This window comes from Aythya marila (genome assembly GCF_965140915.1).
Source record: "Aythya marila genome assembly, chromosome: 4".
Lineage (NCBI taxonomy): Eukaryota > Metazoa > Chordata > Aves > Anseriformes > Anatidae > Aythya > Aythya marila.
In genome coordinates this window covers 49,391,331-49,407,765 of record NC_139045.1, presented here as the reverse complement: position 1 = coordinate 49,407,765, position 16,435 = coordinate 49,391,331, and the positions used below count along the sequence as shown (strand labels likewise).

The window sequence follows — 16,435 nt, the reverse complement described above, 5'->3', positions numbered from 1 at the left end:
TTGATTATTTTTTTATTGGTTTATTTATATGTACATTATAAAACGTTTTAAAATTATAGATTTGAGATTTATTTCTGTCATATCCTGCATTTTAAATTTGTCTCCGCATCCTTTAGTTTAGGGCTTATGCTCTATAAACCCAAGAATAAATGTGAAGGTGCTTCAAGGTTTTTATCTGAGAGGAAATCAGTGTTGTAAGATGTGAAGTGTTTTTGAACCTAGTCCTTTGATAGTCTGATGTGTCATAAATCTTATAGTATGTTACCTATAAATTCAGCATACAGTCTGACAGCTATGTTTGATTTTGGTTCTCTAAAGGATTCCGAAGGAATACAGGAATCCATTTAGACAAGGGCAAGAAACTCCAGCCTTTTATTTTCCTCACTTTTGAGAAAGTAAATCGTGTTTGCTAATGAGTAACTTCAGAAAAATGAGCAGACTGCAGGAATCTTTCAGTCCTCTGACAGAACTTTAGACCCCTTTAGCAAAACCCCTTCCTGCTCCAGTAGCCACAGCAAAACCCCAGACTAAAGGCCTTGGGGTTTTCACTGTTCCCTGGTACAATACGTAGCTCAATCCTGCTGCTTTTTATTCGGTTCAGTTTTAGCTGTTCTCAGTAACATTGGCAAGGTCAGTGGTGTTCTTTAACTAGGTGCAGCTCAGTCATGCAGCTGTGTGTGTAGTCCACCAAGACAACTCACGGCCTGCATGCAAAATGTGTTCCCTTGACACACCTTGGAGGCAGTCCCAGTGGCAAAATGGAGGCACTCCACTACGTGAAATAACAAGCAAGCATTGGCAGTCTCCCTGTCAGTAAATTTACAGACACCTTGCACTCAGAAGCATTTTGTGTAACAACAAACACCAATGTTCAACCTTAGTCTGGCTCCAGCTGAATCCAAGGCAAGCTGAATGGAAACAAGATCAGTTTAGGGAGTTTATTTTATGTAAAATATAAACATGTTAACAGGAGAAAATACTGTTTTCTTATGTTACAACCTTAATATCCAACATGAGGTTTATCTTACAGGTCTGCAGATAGCGCAGGGTTTAATTACATGTACATGATTAAACAGAGCAGATACTCAACTGTACACACACATGGGATATCGTACACTTTACAGGAAATTCAGTATTTTATGAGTCCCCAGTCATATGCCTAATAGTTTTACTACCTCTTACTCCATTCAAAAAACTAGCACAAAATACTTAGTTTTTCTATGATTGCACCTTTTTGACCAGGTAGGTAGGGACTGCATATTTACAAACAGATATACATATCCAAAGCCTCAGACAAAACAGCCCTTTCCATATTTCCTCTTTTTTTTCTTCTTCCCCACTACTCTACACTCATATTCCTACAATAATGCTGACTTTACTCCTGAAGAGTCACAGGTAAGTTACAGAGCTCCTGTTAGTGCTCTTCAATGAAAGTCACTGAAGCTGCAATTTTTTTTCCAGGATTAACACAGGAATCTGTAACACAGCTGCCCTGAAGTTGCTCTTAGGGTTAGAGTGAGAGTTGAGAAAAGGACTAGAAAATAATACAGTGTCTGAATACTGTCTGCCATGGGATGCTTGCAGATATGAACACCATGGATAATAGAAAGCTGATGTTTGAGCACAGCTTCTTTGAGGAATGTATTCCCATTAATGAGAGATTGAGGTTGTGGGGAGAAGGACTGCAAATATTTCTTAATTGTCTACTGTGGTGGGCTGTGGTGAACTACAGGATGTCTTCACAGGGTTTGTTTCTGCTGCTTTGGAACCTGTAGGAGAAGGGTTAGGACTACCTAGAGGATGGAGCACCGACTTCATCTGGTTAGCTGAAGGTTAAGATGCTGTGTGCCAGTCCAGCTCCTCCTACAAACTGCTGTGCTAACACAGAAAAATCACTCTCTAAGCGTCTTTCAGACAGCAAAGTTACCACCTGTAACAGCCTTCATCAGAAGCATTAAGCTGTAAAATTGCCCATTGTAAATGGCGCACACAAGTTAATTTATTTTACATTGTGCAATGGTCCCAGCCCTGATAACCCAGTGAAGCAGACTTATTAGAGAATTATAGCAACTCTGAGACCGTGAATAAAGGGAGCTATGTGCAGCCTCATATTAAATCCTCCAGGCAAAGCCAGCAAGCAAACCTCCTAGGGGGTAAAGAATCATTAGTGTGTAAAAAGGTGTGGGCTTAGCCCAGCTGGTCCCATCAGGTGGGCACATACCTGGTAGGTGTTGTTTGACCTTGTATGCAAAAATGCTAATCTAAATCACTCTTGTGGATGGGTTCAAGCAATCTCCCCAAAGTAATGCACATTAGCTGGAAAGAAATTAAAAGGGTGTCTTTGAGGCTTGCCAAGGGCTGTTTAAATATTCAGTGCCATGTTAAATTGATAAGAAACACCTCACCAACAGAACTGCAGCAACAGGAAAAAGTTCTTTTCATTGATTGAAGAGAGTACAATATCTAAAATAAATTAACAACAGCCTTTTGTAATTAGTTTTGCACTAACAAAACAAAGTCAGTGATTTTCTGATATGATTACTATCAGCACTGCTCTGTAAGAAATATTCAGCATCTTTGATAGATAGAGTGTTATTATTTTATTTATTTTTTTAATAGCACGTGTCCTACTTCTTTCCTTTATATGAGCCCAAGTGGAGAGAAGGAAGATACAAAAAGATTGCTCTCCTTGCTTGTATTCACACGAAGGCCAAGAATAAATTCAGCTCTTAAGATTACTCATGTTTGAGATTGCACAGAGCACAGGTAAAATGGCAAATAGAGCACTATGTGCATTATCAGTTGACTGACAGGTAACTGTTTGGTAAAAGAGAATATTCCTGGGAGAAGTGGAGCTTTTCTAAATTATGGTCATTAATAACTGTGCAACAGAAGGAAGTATTGCAGCCCTTCCATTCTTTATCTGTAGTCTTGCAGATAGAGTGCAAAAAAGGCTGTGAAATGCGAGGTGTAAGTGCAATTCATCACGTACATATTGCTATAGAAGGTGAGAGGACAGACACGCTATAAATACTGCATCCTTGTCATCCTTGCAGTGTTTACAGTGCATTTGTCCTCTCACCTTCTACAGCAATATGAACAAATACATATGAACAAATTTGTGCTTCCCAAATTGACAGCCCATCTAGGACTACAAACATAGAAATGGAAATTGGGCTGTAACTAGAGATGCTGCATTGCAAGCAGAAGGTTGTAAAAGCAAAAAGACAACAGCAAAGTGTTAAGCTGATTGGAATTTCTCAAGATTGACACTGATGCTTAAAGTGCTTTGGTTGGTTACATTTAAAAACTTAAAGCACGTAAAAATTAAAACAGAAAACTAGTAATATTAACTACATAAGTTATTATACAAATACATTAACAGAGAAACAAAAGAGAAATAAATTAAAACAGATTTTGATAAAAGTTCTAACATGGAACAGATACAAATCCAAAACTTCTTAAAATTACTAACACACATTTAGCTATAAGATACTGCTCAAACTGGCCAGCCTCACACAGTGAAAATGTGATAAATCAAGAAGGGTCTGCTGCTGAGAGACATCAAATCACTGGCAGCTGCAAGTTGTCAGCTCTGGTCCCAAGTAGGTGATGCTATTACAGATGGGAGAATTAAATGTAATGTCTGAAGATAAAAGGTGTGGTAGCACGTTAGGGCCCACCACATAACATGAATTTTAATTTCAGCTTAGGCCTTTAATACCTTTATTCAATCAAACGTGAAGGAAACACCTACTGCTTTATTTCCTTTACTACAACCGCTAAAGGAACAAGATCTTTAAGATGTTATCTGCTGCTCTGTGGTAACTGTAAATTATTAAAATTGAATTGACAGGAGCAATTTGGGGACTTAATTGCAACAAGGTGTTCTGCTTCGCTGATATGGTTCCTCCATCACTCCCTCTGCTGTGTCCCAGAAATAGAAATTACATAAAATCCTGACAGCCTGTTCTGCAGAACACTGGAGTTGAGGTCTGAGCTCATCCTCTAAGACAACTGATTCATCAGCACTGCAGTGCTTCACCGGGTTTAGCTGAAAAACAGCACAGGACAAAAGTGTTCTTTTTCAAAGTAAGAACATGGTAGAAAGTTTTATGAAATTATTGGTAACAGCACATGAAACAAGCAGAGAACTTCAGATGTCATTAGGCCTAATACACTCAGAACCATAAAAACAGTCATTTTAGGGAAATACATGACACTCATAGATATCTGTGCTATATTTTTATGTTCTAGCTACTGATTGAAAATTTTTGATTGTCCTAGGTATTTTACCATTTTTTCTCATAAGAGACTGGAAATCTACGTATAAGCTTAACAAAGAAAGGATTACATTTTTTTTTAATCAACTAAAATACTTTACGTCCTAATATTGTTCCTGTGACAATCCTAATCCTGCAAAATGTGCTTAATTTGGCATAGATCAGAACATCTCCTGACTGAAGAACTTTTTTATTATTATTATTATTATTATTTTCTGAATCAAAAGAAATAGCTGGCATTTGCATAAAGTGAGTATGCCATGATTTTCAGAGTTGGTGTCAGACCACGGACTGGTGAGATACCAGTGATGTGATCTTGAGCTCCTGCTACAAGTACCTTTCCAATATTTTCTCCTACATCTTGTGCATCTCTTCTTATTTGTAACAGACAAGTTGGGCAATTCATTTTTAAACAGTTTTCATACTTTATGAAAAGCAGTAACATACAACAGTTACCTGTATGTTTTACAACCTAGAGCTGTCTTGCAGCTGGAGAAAAGCAAAAATTAGTATCCTATACTTTATCATTTATATATTACTTCATTTTTATTAACATTAAAAAATCATTTTTCAGATAAGTTAATTCAAATATGAAAAACCTTTTCTAAAATTGAACTGATCTTAAAGTTATTTTTATGCAAAATTACTTTACATACAAACACGAACCTCACACATTCAAATGATACATTGAGAATGTATTTTTTGTTGCTTGTTTTAAAACTGAAGAATGCCCTAAAGTACAGACTCTTGGACCAATACTGGTGAATGCTGAACTGGAGTGTCTTCATTCACAATCAGAATACACTCCTGTTTTAAAAGGCAAGTGATTATTCTACTTTTAATGGGGAAATTCTGAATGCTCATAAATACATCCATTAAAGAAGGATATGCTTTTCAGTGGAAAAATCTCCTGGGGCTCAGTGAGAGCTGGTCTCCTGTATGATGTCTGTCTTTCGTGTTACAGACAGGACATTTAATTCCATCATCAATAAAAGTACAACTGCATCCCAATTATGCCTGCCTTTAGCCTGCATAACAACCTTCATTCATGTGAATGATCTCTGCAGACCTCTACTGTTACTCACCCACCTCAGTACTCTAAGGTTACATTCCACGTCTGTTTTCTTGTATTGGTACAACATGATAAACCACAAACAATATTATATGAAAAGTCCACTTCTGTTTCTCCTTCAGTGTAAAGTGCTACGTTTTCTTTGTTTACAAAATGGCCATTGATAAATCCAGCTGTTCAGCTGATGTTACAGTAGAAGCTAGTATTTCATTTTCACTGTTATTCAGCAAAAAGATATTCCACATTCACAGTAGATTACAATGAAAAATGTTTTTCTCTTTCCTACAGAAGACTAAAATATAACATTTACCTGTGCTTCTAAAGCCATTTTCTGAAACAGTGTCTGCCATAAAATGGTAGGCAGGCTTCTAAAAGAAAAGTACCAAAAGCAACATTGTCTAATAAATACAGAACAAGAATGAATAAAATATAACAAGTAGAAATACATTTTGTGAGACGAGAAAATTTCCTTGTAAATACTGGAACCAACTTTCAGTCCCCTTGAAGACAGTAGGAGTTTCTTTGCTGTTGACTTTATTGGAACAGGTATTTGGCTACTGAGGTTCAAGCATTGCATAAAGGAGTGTCAAACCAAGCAAGCTAGATACCCAGTGTTACCACTGCCTCATCCTGCTTTTCATTGCTTCTCATAACCCTATTGGTACTTTCTTCTGCATTCTTTTTTTTTTTTTTTTTTGCCAAATTCTAGTATGTGTGTTGAGCAGTTTTATTAACCAGTGCATGACTATTGCCAACCAAATTCGCCCAGTAAAATCAGAAACAGTTGCACTAAGCCTTCTGATATTTTAAAAATCAGACCCTCAAGAGCCCTCTCTTTTTGTGGTGGTCCAAATGCTGTCAAGTACGGCTAAAATTTTTGTGGTGATCTAAAACACTAGCAATAGCATATACATGACAGCGCGTGTAAACTAATGATTGTTACATGCTGTTATGTTGCCAAGAAATGAACTCCTTGAGAAATGTATGTGAGACCTACAGATATTCAGAAAATTGCAGGACCAAGCCCTGTCTTTTGTATTGTACCAACAACACATATTTAGGACTGTGTAATTTCAGTCCTGATGGATATGTTGTACATGAGCAGTGTTGTTATCTCTGCAAACTACGTTAAGTAAGGACCTTATTATACTGTTTTAACAGACTGATAAGCCCAGTCTCCATAAATGTTACTTATCTCTGTGTCATATACATGTATGTCACCCAGTGCTCTCTAAATTCTGAAATCTCACCTAGCTGTGCTATCACACGGTTAGCACACGGCCTGGACATACAGCATTACTTAGTTCCACTGTAATTTAACTCCCTCTATGTGAATGTTAGGCCTGAAGTTATAAACTGAAAGTTTTTAAAAACCCAAAGCTTAAGTGATTTTGGAAGAATATCTTTGCAGGGAAGAGTAACATGTCAGAAAAAAAAAAAAAATCCCCTATGCAACCACAATTCAAGTCATTATGAAGCAGATTTTTTTTTCATACACTTAAATTGGGTAAGTATATGTCAGAATGTATTTAAAGGAATGCTTTGTAAATCAACACACCCCAAAGTCATTTAGAAAGCTTTAAACAATTTTGCCCTAAATGCAATGAACACTTCCATATAAAATACTACTCTAGCTGGATTGGGTTTAACAGTTGACATCCAGATCTTATTATCTGTAAATGTTAGTCCATATAAATTCCACTAAAATCTGACTGCAATTACATTTTCAATCAGACTTAAAAACAACAAACTAACCCCCCTCACCAAAATAAAGTTCTGCATGTCAGAAGTGAGTGGTTATAGTCAAAACCACGTGGACTGTTTAATAGGAGACAGACTTATCATTGTTCGACCATACAAGATGTGATCATTGTAAAAGTTGGTTCAGGGGGGCCATCACCTTCTCTGCGTGCAGCATTGTGGTGTGCAGTGGTCACAGTTTGCCAAGTCACTCTCTTGATTGATAGAATAAAATATAACCAGACTCTGAATTTTTTGATATGTCAGAGGTCAGTCCATAGAATTCTTCAATAGCTTGAGCATCTATTTTCTGCAAGATAAATAGAATTGTTTATGTACAGTTAGGTTAAAGAAACACCAAGCATGGATTAAATGGCTGTGTAAAAACAAAAGACAAATTCAGTTATATGGTTCAAGGGAGCAATTAACAAATTCTGTTTGCAGTTCAGGCACTGAAAGGGTAACGTTCAGGGGCTAAATCCTACTGATTGCACTCCTGAAGTCAATAGAAATGTTTGTTTCAGAGAAGCTAACTGAATTAAGGCTTTTTCTAATAACAGAGTCTATTTTGAATGCAGTAGTGAATGCTGGCAAAAAGCATGAATGTGACCATGCGACCTCATCTTTCTGCGAGGTGACAGAAACCCTCTTCAGGACATGCACCATTCCCAATGGTCCCAGACTCCCGGTTCTTATTCCACTCCAATGAATTTAAACCTGGGAAACAAGACTGAAGACCTCAGTTTTGCCAGGTGCCAGAGTGACATAAGGGGTTTGCTTGAGAATGAATTGTTCTATGCTTAGAATCTGTAAGAACTGTGGACCAGACTCTGCTCTAATTTGCATCCAGACAATCCCAGACTGACTACAGAATTCAGACCTTCTTATAACTTCCTAGTTGCTCAGGAATTAAAATCCTACAGCAAACATAACTTTAACCAGTCCGGTTTTGCCTGGTGATATTGCCAAAGATTGCAAAATAGTTCCTGTAATGAATTAAATTGATTTTATTACATAGAGAAAACATTCTAAATTAAACTCTCAGAATCTGATATTAAAAATGTTTGATGTTGCTCTGAAATAAAACAACCCCTTTTGACATTGACAGGGTACAAACTGCACAATTAATCATCCTGTTTGCAATCCTACTTCCTAACTAAGCTGAGCTAAATGTCACATTACAACCAAGCTGAGACTTTGCAGAGTAGTAATCTATACCCAGATCTGGATCAGAATTTTAATTCCAAATTGAGAAGAGAACATAAACAAACGTTATGCTCATGGCCTTCAGCATACTGACCTCTACAATGTCATCATCAAACAAGAGCCAAAATCCATGACTTTTCACAATAGTAATATAATGCCCACGATTTGGTCCACTAAAAAGCAAAACAAATAAAAATCACAAAACCTGAAATAACTTTAGATCGTACTATTGGTTTCATTTTGTTAAGTCACATGTCTATGTTAAAGCAGACTGAATTATAAATACATGTTAAGAAGAATATAGTAAACCCACCTGTGGTGGTACAGTAGAAATGTTCTTTTATCCCTTGTTGCAATGACTTAATCGGCTAAAAGCTAAATGTGTTGTTTTCATCTGTTCTATGACCATTTGCAAATTAACCTATAGAACACTTAATAATTTGCTCATTGCAGATTTGCTGATAGCAGGCATCAGCTAAGGCAAATATTTTAAGAGGTTCAGGCCAACACACACGCAAGCTGGTGCAGCAGCATGGTTTATGTCCCCCCTCCCACTCTCCCTCCATTTTGTCAGGCATGCCTCTGTCCTTGACAAATGCCTGGAACTGGAATTTTTGAGAAAAAAATGCTCGAGAAAAGCAATAGCTTGAGATAGACATGAAAGTGTCTTACCTTCCACAGTGAACAACAACAGCTACCAAGTCATACATCCGATCTAAGTTGACAGCATCACCAGATGTGTTGAAGAGACGTAACTCCAGAGGAAATACTACACGATATGACAGCTTGGTATACCTGTGCAATTGTTCCATATACTTGAATCTCTTGAGGTGTAAGGCAAGAATCATTGGCAGCTTTTTTACTCGCATCCTGTGAAACCATTAGAGTGCACATGATAAAGACCTGCCCAGTTCAAAGCCACTCTTTCCTTGATGAGTAAATGTTTGCATTAAAAAAGCACCTTATAACTAGCAGTAGCATCTAGAGTAAAACTTATAATAGTTTTAAATCTGTCTGTAGGTTCTCTGGCCCCCAGAGAGTGTGCCTTTGGGGTGCAAGCAATCTAAACACAATGAATTTTAAGGAGGAGGCTTGTCAAAGCTCAGGAGGGACATAGTAAAACACTCTACTCTTTGCTTACCTTTTCTGTGCCTCTTGTTTACTGCAGCAAGTTTCACAGTAGTATTTCTGTTCACTACATAATGTCTCTGTGTTGCTGAAGTCTCTGTAAATAAATACAGTTATCAGTTCTTAAAGGTTCTTAACAATTCTGCCCCAGTACCACACTTGGGCTGTGGAACTGGAACCCTAAAAAGATACACATGAAGAAATCTTGTTTCCACTGACATCCAGTTTTCTATAGCACCTAAATCAATAATACTGGGATTTGCAAAGGGACTTGGGGTATCTGACTGCTGTGACAGCCCTGTGTTATGTGCTGAGGCCTACATACAATACAGGGGAAGGGTCAAGTGTCTCTAACTGAGATCTACATCCTCATCTCTTGCATGTCAAGGAGCTGCCTAGAGTTCAATGTAGTTGCTTGATCCATCCAGTGTCTTTTAAAATTATTTGCAGAATGGACTATCTTCAAGTGCACTTCAGTCATTCACAAACTGATCACATTTTATGGTGTTCTTCTGTAAGACAGGCTTGAATACTCTTATGCAGAAGAAATAAATTGAATTCAGTCTTCTGTATATTCTAACCTCTGAACCATTATCCAGAATTTATGTGATTACGCTTTTTTGTTGTCTAAAAATGAAAGTGACAGCTATGATAGCAGTTTTCCTAAATACCTACCAAGTAAATATGCTTAGAAATGTTTCTGGACTGAGCTTCTGAACTGAGAGAAGCAGAGGAAGACCTGGCTTGATAATGCTGCTCAGTTCACAGGAAAGATTTGCTATAGTCACAATGCTGATATTCTTGGGAACACCATTTTAGGTATTTAAAATACTTAACTGGAAAAAAATGGCAGTGATTTTTTTGTCACCTCAAGTGTTATATTGCAGCTGAGCAGGTGTTCTGAGAACTGTAAATACAGTCATAAACATCTATCTTCCACTTTAGACACACAGGTTTTCTCATGACTCTGAGCTTTAAATAGATATATCTGAATCACAGGATGGTTTGGGTTGGAAGGGACCTTTGGAGATCATCCACTCCAATTTCCCTGCCATGCCAGAGACACCTCTGAGTAGATCAGGTTGCCTGAAGACCTGTCCAATGAGGCCTTAAAGATTCAGATATTTCTGAAGAACAGAGCTGACCTGTTGATTGAACCTACGTTGTGGTACCTGACAGAGTTCTGAATTCCAGACAAATTCAGTCCCAGCAATAAGCTTCATTGGGCCATTGCAGCCCACATGCACAGAGGCTGAAGCCACCCTGCCTGCAAGGTTAGCCTGCTCTCACAGCAGGCAGTTCCGGCTCCTCTTAGAAAGGCAAGGGGAGGATTCCTCACTATTATTTTTACCTGGCATCATCACCACAGAGGCAGATGGGAGAACTGAAGACTGTAAGGATTGCCAGGGCATGGGTACTAGGTTACTTCTGCAAATTCATAAAAGTGGGAACTTTCCATTTTCAAGTTTAAGTTCTTTAAGATTGATAGAGCATGAGAAATCTTACTATAACTATTTCCTTTGGGGGAAGGGAGGTATGCAGGTGAAAATTAGATGGTTTTGTTGCTGTTTACAAGCACAACTTTGGTAGTAGTGTCATCCATCAAGAATTTTCAGCATTAGATGTTTCACAGTTATAAACAGCTGATCATTGAAGTTCAGGCAGTCTGAATGCACAAGAACTACAGGCTTGAGGAACCTTTCTCTACAACTGCAGAGTTAATTTCAAGACACCTCCAACTATCTCCTGTTCCATGAATGGGCCAGTCTTCATTCTGTTTTTATGGTATTTTAACAGGAAAAAGGAATTTTTAACTACATCTGCTCAAGACATACTAATTCAACACTGACCCTATATGCTCCCACACTTCTACAAGCTCAGTGCTACAGTGCAGAAGATGCTTTCTGTTGTTTATATGAATAAATAGCATACATTTTCTGTTTTAAGAGATGACAGAATTCTTAGTGGAATAAAAAAAAAAAAGCACAGGCAGTCTAGATAACAGGATCAAATGGACTTGTAAACTTTGCAACTCCTGGTGGAAATAAAAATAATGGAAATGTACTGTGTATGTTATTAAACTTTTGTTGCTTCAGGCCCAGTTGTCTACCCTGTGGAGTTAGACTATGCCAGAGGCTTGTGTTATTTGGACCTTTTCAATCTGAATAGCTATGAAAATAACTGAAAAGAACATTCATCCATAGGGGCAAAGAAATTTGTTTTACCAAAATGCTATGTTGCACAGATTTTCTTTAACTTGCTTTTTCATTGCAGCAGCATTTAAAGCTTTAAAAGCACAGCAGAGCGGTTATCTTAAAAGGGATATAGTGAATTTTACAAGAATGGTAACTTGGTCATTCCTATTAGTGGTAACCACAAAAGCACTTACACTCTGTTTACTAATGAATAATGCAGTAGAGCAGTGAGAGGAAATCTACAGTCTCACTGAATATATGTTTTCTAAACAGAGGTAGACCTGCTTCTAGTGTGAAAGACAATTAGAAGAGATGACAGGTGATAACTCACTTCCTGTTTAATATGTAAAGAGCACCATGTACCTCCCTACCTCTACAAAAAAAAAAGAAAAGAGATTTTACTTTCATTTATTTTTAGAAGAAACAATGGATAGCTTTCAAGTAGCATGGGATATTTATTGATGGAGTCAGGCAGATGTGGTTCTGCTGTGTATAAACAACTTTTGGCTTTTTGGCTATCCATACTTTTCAGGACTGTGTAGACCTCTGCTGGAATACTGTGCCTAGTTTTTGGCAACTGCACTTTAGGAAGGGGAATTCAAGAGAGAGGTTCATCTGGAGAGAATGCAGAAGAGTAATGAAAATGAACAGAGACCTAGAGAAGATGACCTGTGAAGGAATGCTTGAATGACCTTAGGCCGTTTAATTTGAAGAAAAAAAAAAAAAAAAGTTAAAAAAAAATAATAAAATAAACCCACAATTCTAGGAAGAGTGATGACATTCTGTATATAAACCACTGCTGCTAAGAGGAAGAGGAGAAACCCTTTTTTAATGCCCAGAATATACAGAAGGTATGCAATGGAGTTACTACTGACAAAAGATCTTTTGGAACAGGAGGGACGAGCATCCCTACTTGAGGGCTAAGGACTTCTACAGTATCCTACAGGAGACTGAACTGAAACTTAGAAGGAATGAACTTACTGCATCTAGCACTTTAAAATGCAACAGTTGTTTCTTAGTACAGTTTTATCGACAGAGAAATCAGTGCTTTCTAACTCAGGAAGTGGTTAGTACCTCATATGCTTTCTCTTTCACTAAATCTCAGTTTGGTGTGAGATGTCAGGCAACATCTCCTAAGTGTTCCAGAAGAACTGCTAAAACTAAATGCAAGTTCAAAGTCGTTAGCCTTTGAAAGAGCTTGAAAAAGTAATTTGGGCAATTGATAATCCTTCAGATCAGCAACACACTTTATTAAACCTAAATATAGTTTTTTTTTGTATCAATGTCAAAACTCCGTATATTTTAAATCTCTCAGGATAATCACCCATGCAAACCTGAAATTTATTTTGATCTCTGAAGTATTTAATAGTTAAGCATGTACTAAAAGCAGAACTGAGACTTAGAATAAAAGACTTCTCATTGTATTTTTAGGTTGAGACACAAAACAAGAAACTTATATGGCAGAAAATTAGGCTTTGGGAATCTTTTGCCCTCTAGGGACTCTAGCACTCATTCTACAAAGCATACACTTGACTTTTAATATGCACATAAGTCCTAATCAACAAAGCACTTGACTAAAAGCTTAAAGATAAGCACACACAAATCTCTTTGAAGCCAATTCTTATTCTGCAGCAATTCTTCCAGATGACAAGGCAATAAATTATTTTCCCTGAGAGATCATTTTTTTTTTCTCTTCCAAACACAGGCATTGAAAGTGAGAGTAAAACAAAATCCCTTAATGTGTATTTTGTCACTAGAAGAAACATCCAGTTTGCATTAGTTTTCTTCTGCTTAGGAAAATCTCAAAAACCAATGTTATTCTACTTTTCTATTTTGTATTTACTAGACTTGGAAAATTTAGCAAAGTCAGATAGACATATCTGTCAAAGAGATACATCGATTTACCTTAGACAGTGTGTAATTGAGGTGTTCTGCTCCACATCAACAGAAAGGTCAAGAAAATCTTCATCTTTGCTACTAACCTGTGGCAAAGAATATACGTGTAAAACAGACTTAGTAAAAATCATACATCCAAATGCTGTTTATGCCTATGTGCAAGTGCTGAAGATGGAACGATTTCTTAAAATAAATTATACAAAGAATTTATTTTGATGACTTAATTTTGTCCCTAGTTCAGCATGACTGTATTCATTCTGTCAGGTTAGCAACCTGACCAACCCAGCTTTCATACCATTTTACTTCCATCTGTTCTACTTAGCCAAACCCACTGACCATGGATCAGTGGCTGCAGTTTTATGTCTATTAAAGGGAGAGCATCATCCCTTGTGTTAGCTGTAACTGCTCTGTTACATATGGTCTCTTGTTATGCAACACAGCCCAGCTCCTTATTACACTGGAGTTTTATTTATCTGTGTATAATATACTACTTTACATAATCTCACTTTATGCCCTGCATAATTATATCCACCATTAAGGCTGCAGTGAAGATACTTTCCATGTAGGCATTCATTGAGAAGTGTCATTCAACCACATTGTTTTCTCTCTGGTCAGCATTTAAAAGCCTGTCATTATGTTTCTTGTTGACAGACCTGCATTTCCCCATTGAATATTGCTCCTGATCAATAATTTTGAACAGGCTGAATAAGAGGTTACAGGTAAAAACAGCAAAGTGTTAGTGTTTTGCAAAGTAATTATGATTTTGCCAATGTTTTGTTTAGGTGGAACAAGAGGAGAAAAAAAAAATCTGATAAAGGGTGTTTTCAAAACCATTAACTGGGACTATTTTGGGAATGGCAGACAAACAGATCTGGAAACATGTTGCAAGTAAAAAATCCCATTTTGGGTCATCTCAGATATTAGAATACTAAAACTTCCTCATTATCTAAACATATACTTTTGCAGGTTAAAAAATGAATTAGGACAGGTTATCAATAGAATTCCAAAATGCAGAGATTTTCTCTTCATTAATTAAGAGGCTTTTAAGGCCTTGAAAATCCAGAAAAGCCATAATGTCTTTTTCAGATCATAGAAACTAAGAGTGTAGCAGAATTACTGCACATGAATTTAGCCTTATTCAAAACAACCAATTCTGTTTATAAAATGCTGCCTGAACACTCCGTAGTTCTCTTCCTGTATCTGCTTTTCCTTGGAATGACCAAACCACACAAGATAGTGAGATACAAATCACGAACTTCAGTGAGGGGTTGAGTCTGTTCTTCTGACCCAGGTCACTCATGCTCAGATCAGTGCTAGTCTATGTGTGTGGAAGTTATATACTGCTCTGAGCTCATCTTTGCATAATGTCAGGGATCCTATAAACATAGTGAATGCAGTCTGTATCAGTCCTGAATCCAGAAGAACACCTTTAGCGGGATTAATTTTGCTATTATCATGGATGTACAGAGGCATAAAGTACATCCAAATAAAATGAACATCAGTTCTTCAAACAAGAATCCTCTCTGAGACAGGATTCTACCCAAAGAGCACAGGAAACCACAAAACTGGCAGCAATCAACTGCAGGATAAACACGTAGCTAGAACTCAAAAGATAGAGCAACAAAACTTTGGAGAACATTGTGTCTCTGCTGCTGGAACTGAAGTTCTGACAGCCACACTGCATATCAAGGAGGTTAAATACTTGGAAAAGGCTTTGGCAAATGTAGTGTTTCATCTGAATACCACAAAGAAGTTAGGGATTTTGTTGCTGATTTCAGCACGTAAAATGTTTACAGACTAATTACAGAATAATACAGACCATAACTGGAGGTATCTAGAAAATCAGGTTCAAACTGCACTCTTTGTGAGAACAAGAACTGCTGGAATCTGAATGGTTCTTCATGCACAATATATTCGTATTTTAGCAAAGGGGAACCTTTTAACCCATTTTACCGTTTTCCGAGGATTTCAAGATACAGTAAAAAAAAATAAAAATATATATAACTAACTAGAAAAGTTTACTGAGTAGTAAACAGTATTTCTGCAATCACAGGAAGCTGCGGCCAAGCAGCAGTACTTAGCACTATTTTTTCCATAAAGCTTGGTCACTTAGAATTACAAACAGGGTATTGTGCAGTTTTGCTGTTACCCAATGACACATCCTGACTTAGTACAGTTTCTCTTGTGTAAACACTGGATATTAATTTAGAATTAGGCCACTACTGTTTAAAGAAGCTTGTCAGTTAAAAATATAGTTCTACCCTTCCACTTAACTTGCCAGTATTACTTGAGCTTTCATAATTGAAATAGATTAAATAATTAATTTTCAATCTCTCTGTCATGTTTTCACCTAAACAACCTTGCTCCAGACTTGGTCCAACAGCCCCTTCTCTCATGTTGACTACCACTTTGTCCCTCTTCCCTGTCACTGAACTAAACCTCCTGAGAAGCTGTATTTTCTTGGAGAACAGTGCTATTCTTTATAATTAAATAATATCAGAATGTGTTATTTTAGACATCTGTTATGACCTGGGTAGGATTTATGTCACCTAACATGGGCTGCCTGAAGTTAGACACTTTAACCTCAGCCTGCTGTTGGAAGATTCCTCAGGGCACCTCCTTCTATCTTCAGGCAGGTAATCACAACAAAAAAAATGTGCTTTCTTTGGACAAAGTCCATGGTAGCAATATTTGTCTGAGTTAAAAGCACATCATTCTTAGGCGAGATGAGTTCATTGATCAATTTAAAGCATTGCTGCAGAAACAATTGCAACAGCTCAGTGCAAGGATAGTGGCACCATGGAATGAGCACAAGCAAGCTCTACAACAGCTGTACAACAAGCAAGAGTAGATAGAATACCTGATAATGCTCAAACCTTTATCTCATGTAACAGCCTAGAGACAGATGGAGAGAA

General features: G+C 37.3%; 1 protein-coding gene across 2 annotated transcripts in view; it reads right to left on the bottom strand.

The window, feature by feature from the left end:
* Positions 1 to 930: 930 nt before the first annotated feature.
* Positions 931 to 16,435, bottom strand: part of USP46 (ubiquitin specific peptidase 46) — a 29,821-nt gene continuing 14,316 nt past the window's right edge. For both annotated transcript variants that reach the window (XM_082759729.1, XM_082759730.1), the window contains 5 exons: positions 13,530 to 13,606; positions 9,443 to 9,526; positions 8,974 to 9,171; positions 8,396 to 8,474; positions 931 to 7,405 (listed from right to left, as the gene is read on the bottom strand). In XM_082759729.1, the coding sequence (XP_082615855.1) occupies positions 7,304 to 7,405; positions 8,396 to 8,474; positions 8,974 to 9,171; positions 9,443 to 9,526; positions 13,530 to 13,606 (540 nt within the window). In that variant the 3' untranslated portion in view covers positions 931 to 7,303. The remainder of the gene's footprint in view (positions 7,406 to 8,395; positions 8,475 to 8,973; positions 9,172 to 9,442; positions 9,527 to 13,529; positions 13,607 to 16,435) is intronic.